General features: G+C 37.4%; 1 protein-coding gene across 1 annotated transcript in view; it reads left to right on the forward strand.

The window, feature by feature from the left end:
* LOC150109990 (telomerase-binding protein EST1A-like) overlaps positions 1-16,628 on the forward strand; it is a 478,068-nt gene that overhangs the window by 331,328 nt on the left and 130,112 nt on the right. Inside the window, exon 15 of the mRNA XM_090390470.1 lies at positions 882-1,055. Within this exon, the coding sequence (XP_090246596.1) occupies positions 882-1,055 (174 nt within the window). The remainder of the gene's footprint in view (positions 1-881; positions 1,056-16,628) is intronic.

A 16,628-nucleotide genomic window follows, 5' to 3' on the forward strand; every position in this document is an offset into this window, starting at 1 on the left:
TTCTTTTAACAAATGTGCAGATATTCCATTTGTCTCTATTGACAAATTCTTATCCAGGTTATGCAAGAGCTCTTCAATCTCGTTTTCATGAACTTCTACCTCTTCATCCAACGTAGCAGTAGCACCATGCTACATACACCTGGTTGATATATCGTAGCAAAGTGAGCACTCATTAACTGAACAATCTCCTTAGCTTCCGACATGTACCATCTGCATTCAATAAAGTTATTCTTCCACTTTCATTCTTTCTTTTGGATTGCCTTTAGCTTGTATGGCCAATTTTTTTTCATACTCTGTTTTAGCCTTTCTCACAATGCTCATTGCTTTTCTGGCCTGAACTTTATATATTTCATAACTCCTCTCACTCTTATTCTCACGATATTCTTTCCACATCATCTTCTTCTTGTGGATCTCTACTTTATAAGGCTGCATATCCATTTCACTCCCAACCAATTTATTCTTCGAACACTAGGGATACATTCAGATACCACCTCATTCAAGCACTTTTTCAAAGATTCCCATGCATTGCTGACATTTTTTTCCATTCAGTAACTAATACTATGGGACCAAAGATAGTATTCTAAGTTGATCATAATTTCCAGCTTTGTAATTCAGCATGAAGCCTGATTTAATCGGAGCTTAATAATAATAATTCAGACTTTTCAGACCACACTCGTATATGCACAAGTATATTACACGTATGTTACTGAGTAATCATTCTACAAGTAATTGTTTTCCAAATCCTACTCTATATAATGCAAAATCACAGGTTAGGAGAAGTGGGAATATAGGCTAACATAGTATAGTGCAGAAGATGCATGTGTTTTCAAGAACTTTTATTTTTTTTACTTTTTTTATTTATATTTTTTTCATATTTGCAGTCTGATGAAGATGTGATAATAGTTGAAGACCTTGCTGACAAGAGTGATGATGAAAAATATGAGGAAGGAATATCTCTTAGTCAAGAGGAAAAAGAAATACAGCAACTCTGGTCAAGAAAAGAAGCTCTTAATCGAACTAAAGAGCAACAGGATAAGCATAGGGCTCAAATTCAGGTAAAATTTATTGACATCATAAATTTAAACAGTCTTGAATGTATGTTTTATGTTGTAGTTATTATTTTTTAAAAATGTTCATATAAAATGCATTTTTTTATATATAGAAAAGGTTTTCAGTCTTGATGTTATGGCGGAATTCAAATACACTGCCTTCTATATTGTATTCCTTACTGAAGAAGGCATGTGATGAAGTTGATGATAAGCAAACACCAACCTCTCTTTCTGCTGCTGAGAAAGAATTTCTACTACTTTGTTTTATCTAATCTTTAATGTTATTTATCCACTTCCTCTTTTGTTCACTTGTACTACCTTTTTTGAGGTCACCTGGGAATATCTCTATATGTAATGAGTTACATATCTGATGTAATAGCTGATCTTTTAGCTGTCCAACTTTCTGATAGTACCTCCCTCTTTGATCATGTCAGTCATTCACAGTGACCTACCACATCCTGTGGCTGAGCATCTTGGATATAATGTGGCTTATAGTATATGACCACCTAGTTTCATCTCTTCATTTGTAAGCAATGTTATCATGGAAGCAAATAAATCAGAATTGTGAAATGTTCTCACTATTGTGATGTATTTTTAATCATATCAGCCCATATTAGTTCACCAATCCCATCACATTTATATGAAAAGAAAACTTACACTTTAAATGAAATTAAGGAACTTGCCATATTTTGGAACTTAGAGATTTTTAACTGGAATTTCTTTAGAGAGGCATCATTAGTGAAGAGTTGATGTGAAATAAAATTCTTTCTCTGATGGAGTGGAAAGAATTGCAGCAACACTTGCCAATGATTTGTTGTATGCCTGTAATTCTGTTTATTATTTATTTCATCTTTTCACATCATCTGTTTATTGCTTTACCAAGTTTGAAAATAATATTGATAATAATATATTATTATTATTAACGTGATACCTCCAGGGAGTCCAATGACTCATTGAGGGAGGGCACCTACTCTACAACTCTTTGTCTCCACCACTTATTTCACCAACTACACCAATGCCATCTACCGCCCATCACCACCACTGTATGTGGTGGTGATGGGCGGTAAAAAAAAAAAAAAAAAAAAAAAAAAAAAAAACAGTGAATCACTGCTTTTTTTCTTCTTCTTTTTTTTCCCACTTGTAGGTGCATGTAATGGTTAAATAATGTTAAGCACTCGTATACTTAGTCTAGCCATAAATATTGTTACAACTTGAACAGCGCATAAACCTTTATCAGTAATTCATTCATAACTTGAAGAAATCATCACTCGGTATTTGAAATATCTCCCTTTTGCCTTCATGCACTCCCAAAGTCTGTGAGGCAACATATCAATGGTGGCGTACACAATATCTAACTGAAATGCTGCCACTGCTCGCTCTAAATCCACCTTCAGTCTGCTGATTATACCAGGGTGTAATTTCTTGCAGGATACTCTCTCTCTCAATCTCTGCCCACAATTTGAAGTTCAACAGATTAAGATTGGGACTTCCAGACAGCCAATCAGGAAAAGATTACATACCAGTTTTAATGCTTCCAGTATTTCATATCAGTGACCAAGACATCTTCAGAGATTACAAATAACTCTTTTAATGAAACTCGTGTGTGACTAAAATCCTATCTAGGTGGTGCACCACCTAGATGGGACCATGCCACCGATGTAGGGGAAAAAATAGCCAAGTTTTTAAAAAAGTACAACCTCTGCATAGCTTTTAAGCACCACCAAATTTCTGGTGGTGCTTAAAAGATCTCGTTGAAAAAAACCACCCTCCTGCACAATAATAAATTTGAAAAGGAAAGACTGTTTTTAGAATCTGCAGCAGCACTCAGAAATCAACCTAACTTAAATAAATACAAATGCATAAAACTTTCCAAAATTTGAGAAACAAGCTGCCTACAAATGCCCATAGAGGATTAGGATGCACCTAGATGGGACTCTAGAGTCATCCACGAGTTCCATTTAGTATTGTGTTGTCTTTGTGTGTGTGTGTGTGTGCGTTACAAGAGCTATTTGTAATCCCTGAAGATGTCTCAGTCACTGAGATGAAATATTGGAAGCATAAGCATTAAAATTAGTTTTTAATCCTTTCCTAGTGCTGTAAATATTCCATTAAACCTCCAACATGATGTCCTTACATCACTTAAACTTTAACATATGATGATATGTGGTTGGGCACATATGCCTCCAATCACTGTTGTGTGATCCTTACCTTGTGTGGAGGGGGGGGGGATGAGGCCTGTTGGAAGATCCATCGCCTACCGTGAAACAAGGTGTTGTTCAGGGCTGCACCACAGGTTCCAGTATGGTGTCTTGATGCACTTTGCCAAAGTGCATCAAGGCACCTTTCTCACAAAAATACAAGTTTGATTCCCCTCCCCCACCACCACAAAACCTTCACTGACACTTGGTGATAACCTCTTCTGAATCCTGGGTGCTATGGCATGTTCTGTGTGACCATCCTGGACATGTACACAATCTTTTGGTGGTTAAATGACTCTACAGTGGTGAAAATCTCATCTGTGAAGGAATATCTCTGTGTCTGTTGTTCATGTACCTATGGAGAAGTGCCTTTGATTTTATCACCTTCTGCCATATAAGTTGTGGTGTTAGGAAGTGTCCAGTAGAACGATGATAGATTTCATCTTGAGGTCATCAGTTAGTACACATGACATCATTCTCTGTGAAACGTTTTCATCTCTCATAACATTACTTTCTGTGTTCTCACAAAATTGTGGTGGCGAGGGTGCCTTCATAGCCCTCATAGGCTGTTGCATTCTAATGCAACAGCCTGTGAGGAGAACATAAAATTGTTCTCTGTGAAACTTTTATCTCTCATGACATTACTTTCTGCATTCTCACAGGATTATGACATAGGCATGCCTTCACAGTCCTCACAAGCTGTTGCATCCTAATGCAGCGGTTATCCTGTTCTTTGGCAGACAGATATGTCTTCTTATTAATTATAATGTTTAATAGTCTGATACACAAATATCCTACTGATCCTGAGTGTTTTTAGTGTGTCAAAAATAACAGGTGACTGCATTCCAACCTTGTGAAGTGCTGTTACACTACATGGTTCTCATAATCTCTCCACTGTACATTAATCCATACAACTAGACCTCTCTCTCCCTACTGATAAACATGCGACTGTTGGCTGCACATAGCACCACTAATGGAACTGGGCGTGCACATTTCTGCAAGTCAGACCAGATGGAAGTTGTAATAGTATTTATGCTATGACTGTGTATGTGCATAAATGATTTAAATAAGGCATTCATTTATGTCAGATATGGAAACGAAAAATTTAGAATAATTTTCACAAACAAAAACATTCTGAATAGTTTAGCTTAAAAGAACATGCCAATCAGTTTGGTCATCAATCTATACTGGTGATTTTCAACTGATGTGCTGCAAGATTTTGATATAAAGAAATAAAAATTGGTGTAAAAGAAGTTTTTTTTGCACATTTTGTACAAAGTATATGAGGAGTTATAATGTTTATATTGCATTGAACGAAATTGTTAAGAGTGAATAAAATTTATGATTGTATTGGTGTAATATAGATTTATGATGCCTGTTATTATAGATATGTATCATTGTATATGTTTACAGGTTCCTCCATTGTGCGACAGTTATAGCATTGCTGCATTACCACTGTGGTGGTACTGTATAAAGATGAAACAGTTTTAATCAGTGAACAACTGAAATCTTTGAGCATTTTTCTTCATTTTTCATCTGAATCGGTTTCAATTCTGTAAGATCTGTTTCACTGTGTTTCAACGGTGTTGAATTTTAGTGATGTGTCACCTATGAAAGAAAACTATGAGTGCTGCACTTTTAAAATGTTATGAGACCAGTCAATATTGTGTGCCATAGAATTTTAGTAATTAATTTTAGTGTGCCATAAGATAAAAAAAAAAAAAAGATGGAAAACTGCTGGTCTATACCATTAAAAGTTTTTCCATTTTGGCAATAAGGCTGTTACATTTATGGATCACTGTAGTATTAGCTAGTGTAGCACTTTTCATATCACTAAGAACTTTTATCCTTGTTTTCAACAACTGTAACAGCAGTAGTATGAGGTAATTTTAGCTTTCGACCCTCAGTATTCAATACACCATCATCATCAATAAAGTTATTAATTTTAATCTTATTATGTACAGTTTTATGTCTTCTTCTTTTCACTAGATAGAATAGCACCCTTACTTTGAATTTTATCTAGCTGTCATTATTAACAATAATAAAATAATAGTTAATAAATAGTATAATTCACTGCTGTAAGGTGGTATTACTGTATTGTACATACTTTTTTTTTTTTAATAAAATTCTCACAAAAGATATTGGATACTGCAGAGTACTGATGCCATGTGCAAGAATTAAGGGAGAAGGAACCAACTGATTTTTGAAGAGATGAAAATTTTTAGTTCTTTGGAAAGAAAAAAAATGAGAATAACCTTTCTCACTTCATGAGAAAGGTTATTCCAAAGGATAGGGGGAGATGGAATTGAAGAGGAGAAGTATGTTTGGTACATTTGAAGTTGGACTGTAAAAGGAAGTTATACAGCTGCTGCTCATGTTTCAACATGCTTAACAGAAAGGAGAGGAATGACAGATTCCAGCTAAGTGAAGCAGCATCTGTGAACATACTGTAGAAGAGACATAAGTCTGAAATAGACTATGTTAGACACTGGTTGAAGTGAGTCATTGAGAAGGGGAAATCATTCATCAGCGGGCCACCTTCCCCTGAGCAGCATCCAGAATTTTTAGGAAGGTCCTTGATGCGCTTTGTTCTAGGGACAGATTTAAGATTTGTACAGATTCAGTATAACTGGATGGGCAGAAAGTAGCATCTTGAACAGAAAAGGATGCAAAGTTTTTAGAGGTTGAGGAAGCAATGAATATGATGTGTTTATGGCAGGAAAGACTAAAGATAAATGCCACTCTGAGAAGAGAGAGCAAGAGAGAGATCTAATCTTGTGTGATAATTTTTATGTTATTGAAAGTAAGGAAAAGTAAATTGAGATCTCTGTCTTTTGCATGAATGAAAGCAAGATTGTCTTTAGTCTTATTAAAGGTGATGACTAAGTTATTCTGATCCTATTAAAAAATAGAATGAAGGCCTGTATAACTTTTGTAACTTGATAGAGTAATAAACATATGCATTGAAAAGTGAAAGGAATAATAAATAGAGCATATTATCCTTGCTCTGATTATTCCTTCATACTGGATTAAGTGGAAAAAGATAACTGAGCTGCACAGAAACCTCTTTAAATCAGAGAGAGACTATTTTTGGGATTGGTATCAAACTATGAACTCCTGTAGCATCAACAAATATGGCTGTATTAATTTGCCCAAGATCTGGGATTCTAAGACTAAGAGAAGTCTGTTGAAAGTTTATTTTCCACTTGGTTAGAGTATAATAAATTTAGTTTAATCCTTTATCCAAGTGTGAGCAAACAAAGTTTGCGCCTGAAAGTATCTTCAGGACTGGGTTAAGGTGGTACAACACCAGGGCAACTCGTTGCAAAAGTGGAGCAAGCTACCAACACTCCTATCTCAGTATCTCCTATAATGCAAAACACATCTCCTTGCGGATATGTCTAATGTTATGCATTAAGGGAAGGGCCACCTACCCAGACTAGTTTCGACCTTTATTGAGGTCTCTTCAGTGGGAGCTTTGTTTGCTCACACTTGGATAAAGGATTAAACTAAATTTATTATACTCTAACCAAGTGGAAAATAAACTTTCAACATCTTTCTCTAAATCCAGAGTAAATTATTAAAAAAGGGTGGCACACCAATTGGCAATTCCTATAGGTAGAGATGACCTATTAATGCTTCTGCCTGATATCTCCACTTGTGCCTGGCTCCCACTGAAGAGACCTCAATAAAGGTCGAAACTAGTCTGGGTAGTGGCCCTTCCCTTAATGCATAACATTATACATATCCACAAGGAGATGTGTTTTGCATTATGGGAGATACTGAGATAGGAGTGTTGGTAGCTTGCTCCACCTTTGCAAGAGTCGCCCGATGTTGTACCACCTTAACCCAGTCCTGAAGATACGTTCAGGCACAAACTTTGTTTGCTCACACTTGGATAAAGGATTAAACTAAATTTATTATAAGAGAAGTCTGTCTAATTGTAGTCTGACTTCTCTAAATTAATTTTTATTTTTATCAGCTTCTAGAAGGCACCTTAACATGACATTAGTTCCTGTTCAATTACAATTTTAATTGTTTCTACAGTAATCTAGTTGATTGCTTATGCTTTGCAACACTTTTTAATTCATTTTCTTTGGATGCTGATTAAGTGCCAGGTCAGCTCTGTTCTAGGAGTTGGTGGCTCTGTAATGGTTTGGGGAGCAATCTCGTGTAATGCATTAGGTCCCTTAGTGTGTCTGGAGAGGTCCTTAAACATTGCAAGCTACCAGATTGTTGACTGATCACCTACACACTTTCATGGCCTTTGAGCCTCCCTCAGTCGATAGTCTGTTTCAGCAGGACAATGCACCACCCCTCCAGGCTGCAACCACCCAGAAAGAAGAGGAATGACAGATTCCAGCTCAGTGAAGCAGCATTTGTAGACATACTGTAGAAGAGACATAAGTCTGAAACAGACCATGTTAGGCATTGGTTTAAGTGAATCATCAAGAGAGTTCGCCAAGCATGGCTATGGCTTGAAGAACACTCTCTGAGTTTGGGGTGATTCAGTGTCCCCCCAGGGTTTCCTGGATTTAAATCTGATCAAATCTCTCTCTCTCTCTCTGGGGGGGGGGAGTTGCTGTAGAGCAAGACATCAAATCATCTATCCCAGACTCATGTAGGCATAGTTGTGGACAATGCTGCGACAGGCAAAACTGGAACTACTTCCAGCATCTGGTGGAGTCAGTGCCTCAGAGAGTACAGGCTGTTATTCATGCTAGAGGAAGACTGGTATGCTATTAGGTAGGTAGGTATCCACAACCAAGATAATCGCTTTGCCCCTAATTGGGAAGCACAATCACGCACACTCTTGACCTGGGAATGGCAAAGCATATGGAATTTTCAGTTAAGGAGTGTATGCAGAACCACAATGCTGGTAATTATGACAGGCTCAATAGGCAGCTGGAACTGTTCCATGGCTAAAGAAACTGTGAGGGAAAAGAGGTTAGTAATACATGGGAAATGATCAAGGAGTATTTATAGAAAATAATATCAGATTGCATATATATATATATATATATATATATATATTGTGGTTAATGAAGTAGAGGTGAGTAGTCTATTGCATAACCTCAATGTCAATACATCTGTGGGATTGGATGGTATACCAGCTCGTGTTGTACGAGAAGCAGCTAAAGAATTGTCAGTACCCTTGACCATTTTGTTTAATTTGAGTCTCGGGTCTGGGTTAGTCCCGAGCGGGTGGAAAGAGGGGAAAATAGTTCCACTGCATAAAGGTGGTTCCAAGACTGCTGTTGTAAATTACCGACCGATTAGCATATCAGGAATCATTGTAAAGGTCTTAGAGAAAATAGTCAAAAGGAAAATACAAGATTGGATTGAAGAAAATGGGATACTTTATCGGGGACAGCATGGTTTTGTGAAGGGTAGGTCATGCCTCAGTAACTTGCTCACGTATTATAACACAGTGACGGCTGAACTGGATAAGGGCAATGGGTTTACGGTGATTCTACTGGACCTTGCCAAGGCCTTTGACAGGATTCCACATGGAATTCTAATCAGTAAATTGCAGCATATGGGAATGGACATAGGGTTGGTGAGATGGATAGGAGGGTGGTTGACGGAGAGATATCAGAGAGTGGTTTACTCGGGAGTAGAGTCCACAAGACGGCCTGTGACTAGTGGTGTGCCACAAGGATCTGTTCTTGGACCAATGCTGTTTAATTTGTTCATAAATGATATAGGAAATGATCTGAGAGGAACAGTTCATTTGTTTGCGGATGATGCGAAGTTGGGTAGGGCAATAGTGAATGCAGATGACGTCAAAATTTTGCAGGATGATTTGGATAGATTGGAGGTCTGGGCTAAGGAGAATGGATGTCAGTTTAATGTGGCAAAATGTAAGGTTATGCATTTTGGGGTGAAAAGATTGGAGGCAGTTTACTGCATTGGTGGAACCCTGCTCCAGGAAATTGATGAGGCACGAGATTTAGGAGTGTTGGTGGATAAGGAATTGAAATTTAGGGGACACATTGCAAAAGTGACCAAAACAGCTCATCAAATCACTTGGTTGCTGAAGAATACGTTGACAAGCAGAGACAAGCAGGTTATTGTTCCTCTCTATCGAGCCTTGATAAGACCCCATCTAGACTACTGTGCTCAGATTTGATCACCTAGGTTTCTTCTTGATGGGGAGGATGTGGAGAGGATCCAGAGGCGAGTGACCAAGATGATAGCAGGTCTGTGGAATGAACCGTATGAGAACAGGTTGAGGATTTGTGGGTTGCAAAAATTGGTTGATAGGCGGAGGAGGGGAGATATGATTGAGACATTCAAATTACTGAAGGGTTTCTATAAAATTAATTCAGAAGATATTTTTGAGAACAGGGCTGGTTGTGGGAGGACTAGGGGACATCCATGGAAACTGGGCAAAAGTGTGGTTAGTAAAGGTGTTAGAGCTGGGTTCTTTACTTTTAGAGTAGTGAATGAGTGGAATGCGCTCCCTGAGTCTGTAGTGGATGCTGTGACAGTGAATGAGTTTAAGGCGAGGTATGATAGATACTGTATGAATGTCAGATAGTTGTGATGAATATGATTTGGGGCCTCCCTCGATGAGTCTAATGACTCCCTGGAGTTGCCCGTAATAATAGTAATAATAATAGTAATATATATATACAGGGTGTTCGGGATAAATTTGACAGTTTCGTAAGGAAAAAGAAAATCTTCTTTGTATCTATTAAATTTAATGAATTGACAAAAAAACATTACAGGCAGAGTTAATTACAATACTATCAACAAGATTTACTCAAAATAACCACCATTAGCATCGATCACAGCTTCAATTCTGCTTCGGAACCTCGAACAAGCTGATGCTACAGTCTCCCTGGGAAGGGCCGCAAAAACTGTTTTAATTTTATCCATTAACTGGGCTTTTGTATTACTGGAAGTGCGATTGGTGTCTTTTTCAACTGCTCCCCATACAAAATAATCCATGGGGTTAAGGTCTGGGGAGTTTGGAGGCCAAACATTTGGACTGGTGAAGTCGTAGAAATTTTCAGGCAACCATTTTTGACTTTTCCCAGAGGTGTGGCAAGGGGCCGAATCCTGCTGCCATACATACGGCCTACCATTGGCTACCCTTGTTATCCAGGGCTTGACTACAGTTAGCAACTCCACGAACAAAGCCTGAATTCCAATGCCAGGGTTCTTCAACACCTGTTCCTGCAGATTTGCGAGGAATTCTGCTGTACGAACGCAATCAGATCGTCTGCTAGGGATCTTTCTTCTTGCTACATCCTCGTAGTCACCATTGCAAGTCTCTAGTTCATGCCTGATTGTTTTTACTGTATTCAGGGAGCATTGGGCAGCAGTCGTAATATCCTTATTTTGATGGCGGGCACGAATCATCATGATACAAGTTATTCTCTTCCATGATTCAGGTGGGTTCCAGCTATCCATCCTTTCTGACATCTTGTATATGAATGAAGAAGGGTCCAAACTTTTAAATGAAGAGAAGTGTGTGTTAATACATGTAACTTACGGAAAAATATAATTAATTATAAATATGTCAAATTTATCCCGAACACCCTGTATATATAGTTGGGTGCAAAAATTACATGGAAGTTAAATGGATTATTTAGTATTATTACACAGCAACTGCAAAAGAAAAAAAAATATTGTAATAGTTAGTACAAGCATGTACCATCCATGTGGAGATAAACAGAAACCAGTGTCACAGTCTTCTAAGAAGTTAAGAAATGGGCCTAAAAGTGGGATGAAACTGTTTGCTTCTTGGGATAACCAATTATTATTAATAATAATATTAATAATAAATTATTAGGAGAGATCATCAGGGACTCGGATAGAGAGGCCATACTACCTGCACTCACCACCTCCAATGGTAATCCATTCTAATCATGCACTACTTGAGAGAAAAAATCTAGTTCTTATCCCCTCCTTGACACCATTCATTCAAACTTCCAAGGATGCCCTTGCCTAAAATGAAACATTCCATCTGCTGATATCCTGTATGACTCTCTCTCTCATAAGTTTGTTAGCCTCAACCTTATCTCCCCCCCCCTCTCTTTCTCCTGTTTGCCAGTATTGCAGTTTACAAATTCTCAATTTGATTTCATAATCAGTATTCCATAATTCCAATATCATTTTTAACACACTCCTTTACACTCTCTCCATTGTAAATTAAAGATGCCAAGAAATTATATACTTGGTTTAATCTTTTTTCCAAGTGTAAGCAAACAAATTTTGCACCTGAAGTATTTTCAGGACTGGGACAACTTGTACATAGAAGCTGATGACTTCACATTACTTGCCTTAGTATTCCATAATGCAAAACACATATCCTGACAGGTATGTATAATGCCTCGATAAAGGTTGAAACCAGTTTGGATAGTGACCCTTACCAAATGCATTATAAAATAGCATTATATATGTCTGCAAGGATATCTTGCATTATGGGATAGTAAGGCAAGTAATGTTAAGTCATCAGCTTCTATATACAAGTTGCTCCAGTCCTGAAAATACTTCAGGTGCAAATTTTGTTTGCTTACACTTGGAGAAAGGATTAAACCAAGTATATAATTTCTTGCTATCTTTAATTTATAGTACAAGTGGAAAAACTTCCAACAACTCTCTCCACTGTATCAGAATCACCACAGAAACCAGGAGACAAGACCTTAGCACACTAGTCCATGTGAGGTCATATCAAGGTTCATTTCAGCATTCCAATTATAATCTGAGTTGTATTTCTAATCGTTGCTATATGGCCCTTGAACTTCAGTTTGATACTAAAACTCCAAGATCCATGGTCTGATTGATCAGTTTCTTCTAGCATAACCTCACTAATATAATATGACATTGGATATCTAATCTGAAGTGCATGTGACCTTATATTTATTAACATTGAACTGGCATCCATTTTCCCATGCTCACAATTCCAGCCTCATCAAATCATTCTGCAAGTACTGCATATCAACTGCATTCCTGATTACCTTGGCTATCAACTATTTGCTGATGATGCTACCTTAGCATCATCAGCAAATAGTTGTATATCACCTGTCAAATACTTTCTAATGGCATTAATGTAAAGATTGAATAACAATGGTCCAAAGTCTGATCCTTGAGGTACATCACTGATAACCTTAAACCTTGCAGACTCACAGTCCCTGTAAACCACACCACTTTTTGATATTTTTCAGTAAGTCATCCTTTTATCCATGCCCATATTTTATGATCCAATCCCATATTATCCAATTTATTCAACAGTCTTTCATGCTGTATTCTGTCAAAAGCCTTAGCAAAAATTTAGCTAACATTTTTATACTTGAGATTACAGCTCTAAAGAGTGATTATTCTACAGACTGGTGATTAGATAGTGTACCAGACCTATAATGTTAATGCTTTGGAAGATTTCCAGATAAACTAATAAATAATTGTGCTGCCACTATTCTGCCATCTTGAAGGGGGGGGTCCAAGTAATGTATCTAGAGAACACTACATATGAGTTTGGTCAAATTTTCCATCTGTACATCTTAGTAAGGAATCTATTACTGGATATTCTATATCCCTCCCATTTCAACTCGACTTAAATGTGAAAGGTTAAACAAAGAAAGATAGACTACAAGTTAATAAAGACCAACCTCTTAAAAGCCTTCCAGATTCGCTTCACAAACATACATGATCTTAATTCCAACTTCAGCATTCACTTCCATTCATTAAAGCCACGCATAATTTTCCTAACAGCAACTCAAGTCATCTGTTTCAAGCACTACTTATCTCTGTTTTCCTAATTACACTTGCTATGACACATTTCATCTCATAAGTAGCATTTGGGCATATGTAAACACTCATATACCATGTCAGATAATTTCCATCATCATCATCAAATTCCTGCAATGTACCCTCAAGGGGTGTACAGGATATGATAATACTACACAAAAAAAATTACATCATTAATCATTATTAACTTCCTATCTACAATTTTCCTCCAAATCAGTCTATTACTTGTCAAGACTCCAACATTATCAGATCTTAAAAGTTTATTTTTCACTTGGTCAGACTATAATAAATTTAGTTTAATCCTATATCCAAGTGTGTGCAAACAAAGTTTGCACCTGACAGTATCTTCAGGACTGGGGTAAAGTGGTACAACATCAGGCAACTCCTTGCAAAGGTGGAGCAAGGATTAAACTAAATTTATTATTATCAGATCTTATATTTCTATCGTCTAAGGCACTTTGTACCATATCAATCCACCTATATCTTGGTCTTCCTCTGGGTTGTTTTGCCACCAACCTGGCAGAGAACACTTGCTTTGCTAATCTTTCTTCACCCATTCTGTTTAAGTGACCATAACCTGAGATTAGCTCTGCTAACGCATTCCTGGATGCTGACAATGTCAAGTTCTTTCCTAATATCCTCATTTTTAATATGATATTGCCATTGATGCCATCTGTTCATGCCTCTAATCTTTTTCAGGACTCTCATATCTGTGGTCTCTATTCTTTGGTCAAGTGTTTTACTTCTAACCCAGCTCTCAGATCCATAAGTTAAAACTGGTTTGAGCACTGTCTTGTATACAGCTAATTTAGTGTTCTGACTAATTTCTATGTTATTCCATATGTATTTATTCAATTGATTTCCCACCATACCAGTTTTGCTAATTCTGTTGTCTATTTCTATACTGAATTTACCATCTTCACTAAAAATCATGCCTAAGTAGCTGAAATGTTTTACTTGTTCCACAGGTTCTCCATTCACAACGCATTTGACATTTTCAACAATTCTACTTATTTTCACTGTCTTTGTCTTAATGCTGACCTTCATACCATATCTATTACAACAGCTATTCAATTTAGTCAGAGAATCTTGCAGACTTGTAGCAGATTTATTTAGAAGTATAGCATCATTTGCATAAAGCAAAGAGCTGACATTAACATCTCCAATTTTGATATCATGTTTAATACCACTTTCCTTCATAATGTGATCCATATAGATAATGAATAACAGAGCGGATAATGTACATCCTTGTCTCACACCAGATTTAACATTAAACCATCTTCCTTATACTTCCTTCAATTCTAACTGCTGACTTAAAACTCAAATAAAGGTATTGCTTTATTTGACTAAGTATTGCTTGATATTTTGAGGTTGAGTTCGAGGTTATATCGTAGTGAGTAGTGTTCGTGCAAGCTCCTGATAAGATGAGTATTATTTTCAGTTATCGTTGATAAAATTACTTAATATTGCATAATTTTGTTTGCCTTGCGTATTTTAGTGTGTTTGTTTGTGTGTTTTTGGTGTGTTATAACCTATAATTTGATAAAACATGTTGCAAATAAGTATGGCACCTGTACGAAGGAAAATGGCGGCCAGTAATGATGGTTCGCCATCTTTATCAAAGAACGGTAGTATAAAAGAAATGATTCGGTGTACTAGCTGTGAAATGTACACTTTGCAGAGTGCGGTCGGAGTGTGGTTAGAGGATAATAAAGGATTGAATGTGAGTAGAAAATGTAGGGAGAATGAGGAATTAAAATGTATTTCGGATTGCAAATGTGATATTTTTGTCAAACTTCAGAATGAAGAAAATAGGGATATGACAAGAGACGGCAAGGTTGTACATGAGAATTGTGAGAGTGTGAATATAGAAAGTGTGAATGAATATTAATGATTTCTCAGAGAATAAAAAAGATGATATAGATGCATTGAGTGAGATCGCGTTGTTGAATGGTGCGATAGAAAGGGCAAAACAGCAGCTAGAGTGCATGAACAAAAGTCGACTGAATGAACCAACCAATAATAAAAGGTATGACAGGAAAAATAGACGTATGAATGTGAACATGAACAAAATGAAGGATAGAGTGCTATATGGAGACTTGTTAGTACGAGGTGTGTTAGTAGAGGATTTCACAAAATCGTACCAACCTGGTGCGACCATAAAGGATGTAACTGAGTCTGTTAGAGAGCAAAAGGAAGGGGTGAAAGAAATGAGTGTTGTGGCAGGTATGAATGATTTGAAAGGAGATAAAATGGAAATGATAGAAGATTTGAATGAATTGTTTGAGGTAGCAAAAGAAAAGAGTGAGAGAGTTAGAATGATTAGTCTTTTGCCATGGTATGACAGTGAAATGTTTAAAAGGAGGGCCATAATTGCGAATGACTTTATGCGTGGGTTATGTATGACGAGTGGCGTGGAATTTGTGGACGTGTGGAGTGAGTTTGATGGGCGAAAGGATCTGTATAAGATGGATGGCTTGCATTTGAATGGTTACGGTGTAAGAAGACTTGAGAAAGTGTTGCTGAATGTAGTGGATGTGACAATTCAGGGAAACTAGATTTGTTAAGGGGGGGCAGAGTAGATATACAGTCCTTAGGGAGGCAGTTGAATGTAAGAATGAATATAAGAATATAATATGCCTGAGCAAATAAGGACAACAAATCAGAGTGGGATAATTAATATAAGGCAATCCGGTTGGGGCTAATGGGGGTCTTAAATTCAGGTACACTAATGCTAGGAGTATTAGGAACAAGAAGAGTTTTTGGCCATGGTTGGCACTTCCAGACCACAGGTTATTGGTATTAGTGAGACATAGCTGACTGTAGATGATATAGCCAGTGGGATTGAATGTGATGGGTATAGTGTGTTCAGGAATGACAGAGAGAATAAAATGGGGGGAGGAGTATTGTTGATGATAGCTGATGAGCTGCAGCCAAGGAGAATAGAAGTTGAATTGCAGGATAGAGAAAAGTGCACATTTGAGACCATTTGGTGTGAGATTGTGGCTAGCAGAACTAAATATACAATTGGGTGCTGCTATAGACCAGGTGATGGAAAAGATGGTGGTGACAGTATGCACAAGCAAATAGAAGAAATGAGTGGAAGGAGGGTGATTATTATGGGAGATTTCAACTATGGTCGCATTGATTGGAGTGAGGAGAGGACACACGGGAGGAAGGAATTGGATTTTATGGTTATTGGAATTGGTTATTAAGGGATAACTATCTGCGACAGCATGTAATGGAAAATACTAGGGATCAGAGAGTGCTTGACCTAGTAATTACATCTGAGGATTTGGCTGTAACAAATATGACCACATTGCCACCAATCGGTGAGAGTGATCATAGGGTCTTGACTTGGGAGGTGGCTGAAGGTGTAGAATTTTCAATTAAGACAGGGTACATGTGGAATTATCGGGCTGGAAAGTATGACAAGCTTAGGAGTTTGATTGGTTCAGCGCCATGGCATGTACAACTGCAAGGACTAGAAGTCGATAGTGCATGGGAGGTAGTTAAGAAGTGTTTGCATGAAGCAATGGCTGACTGTATACTTAGAGTCCGAATAATAAATCAAGTAGGGGTTAAATGGATGAATAACACCATTAAGCTTGAGCTGCAAAAA

This window comes from Typopeltis vanoorti, chromosome 1, assembly GCF_054136105.1.
Source record: "Typopeltis vanoorti isolate ZY-2024b chromosome 1, IOZ_Tvanoo_1.0, whole genome shotgun sequence".
NCBI lineage: Eukaryota > Metazoa > Arthropoda > Arachnida > Uropygi > Thelyphonidae > Typopeltis > Typopeltis vanoorti.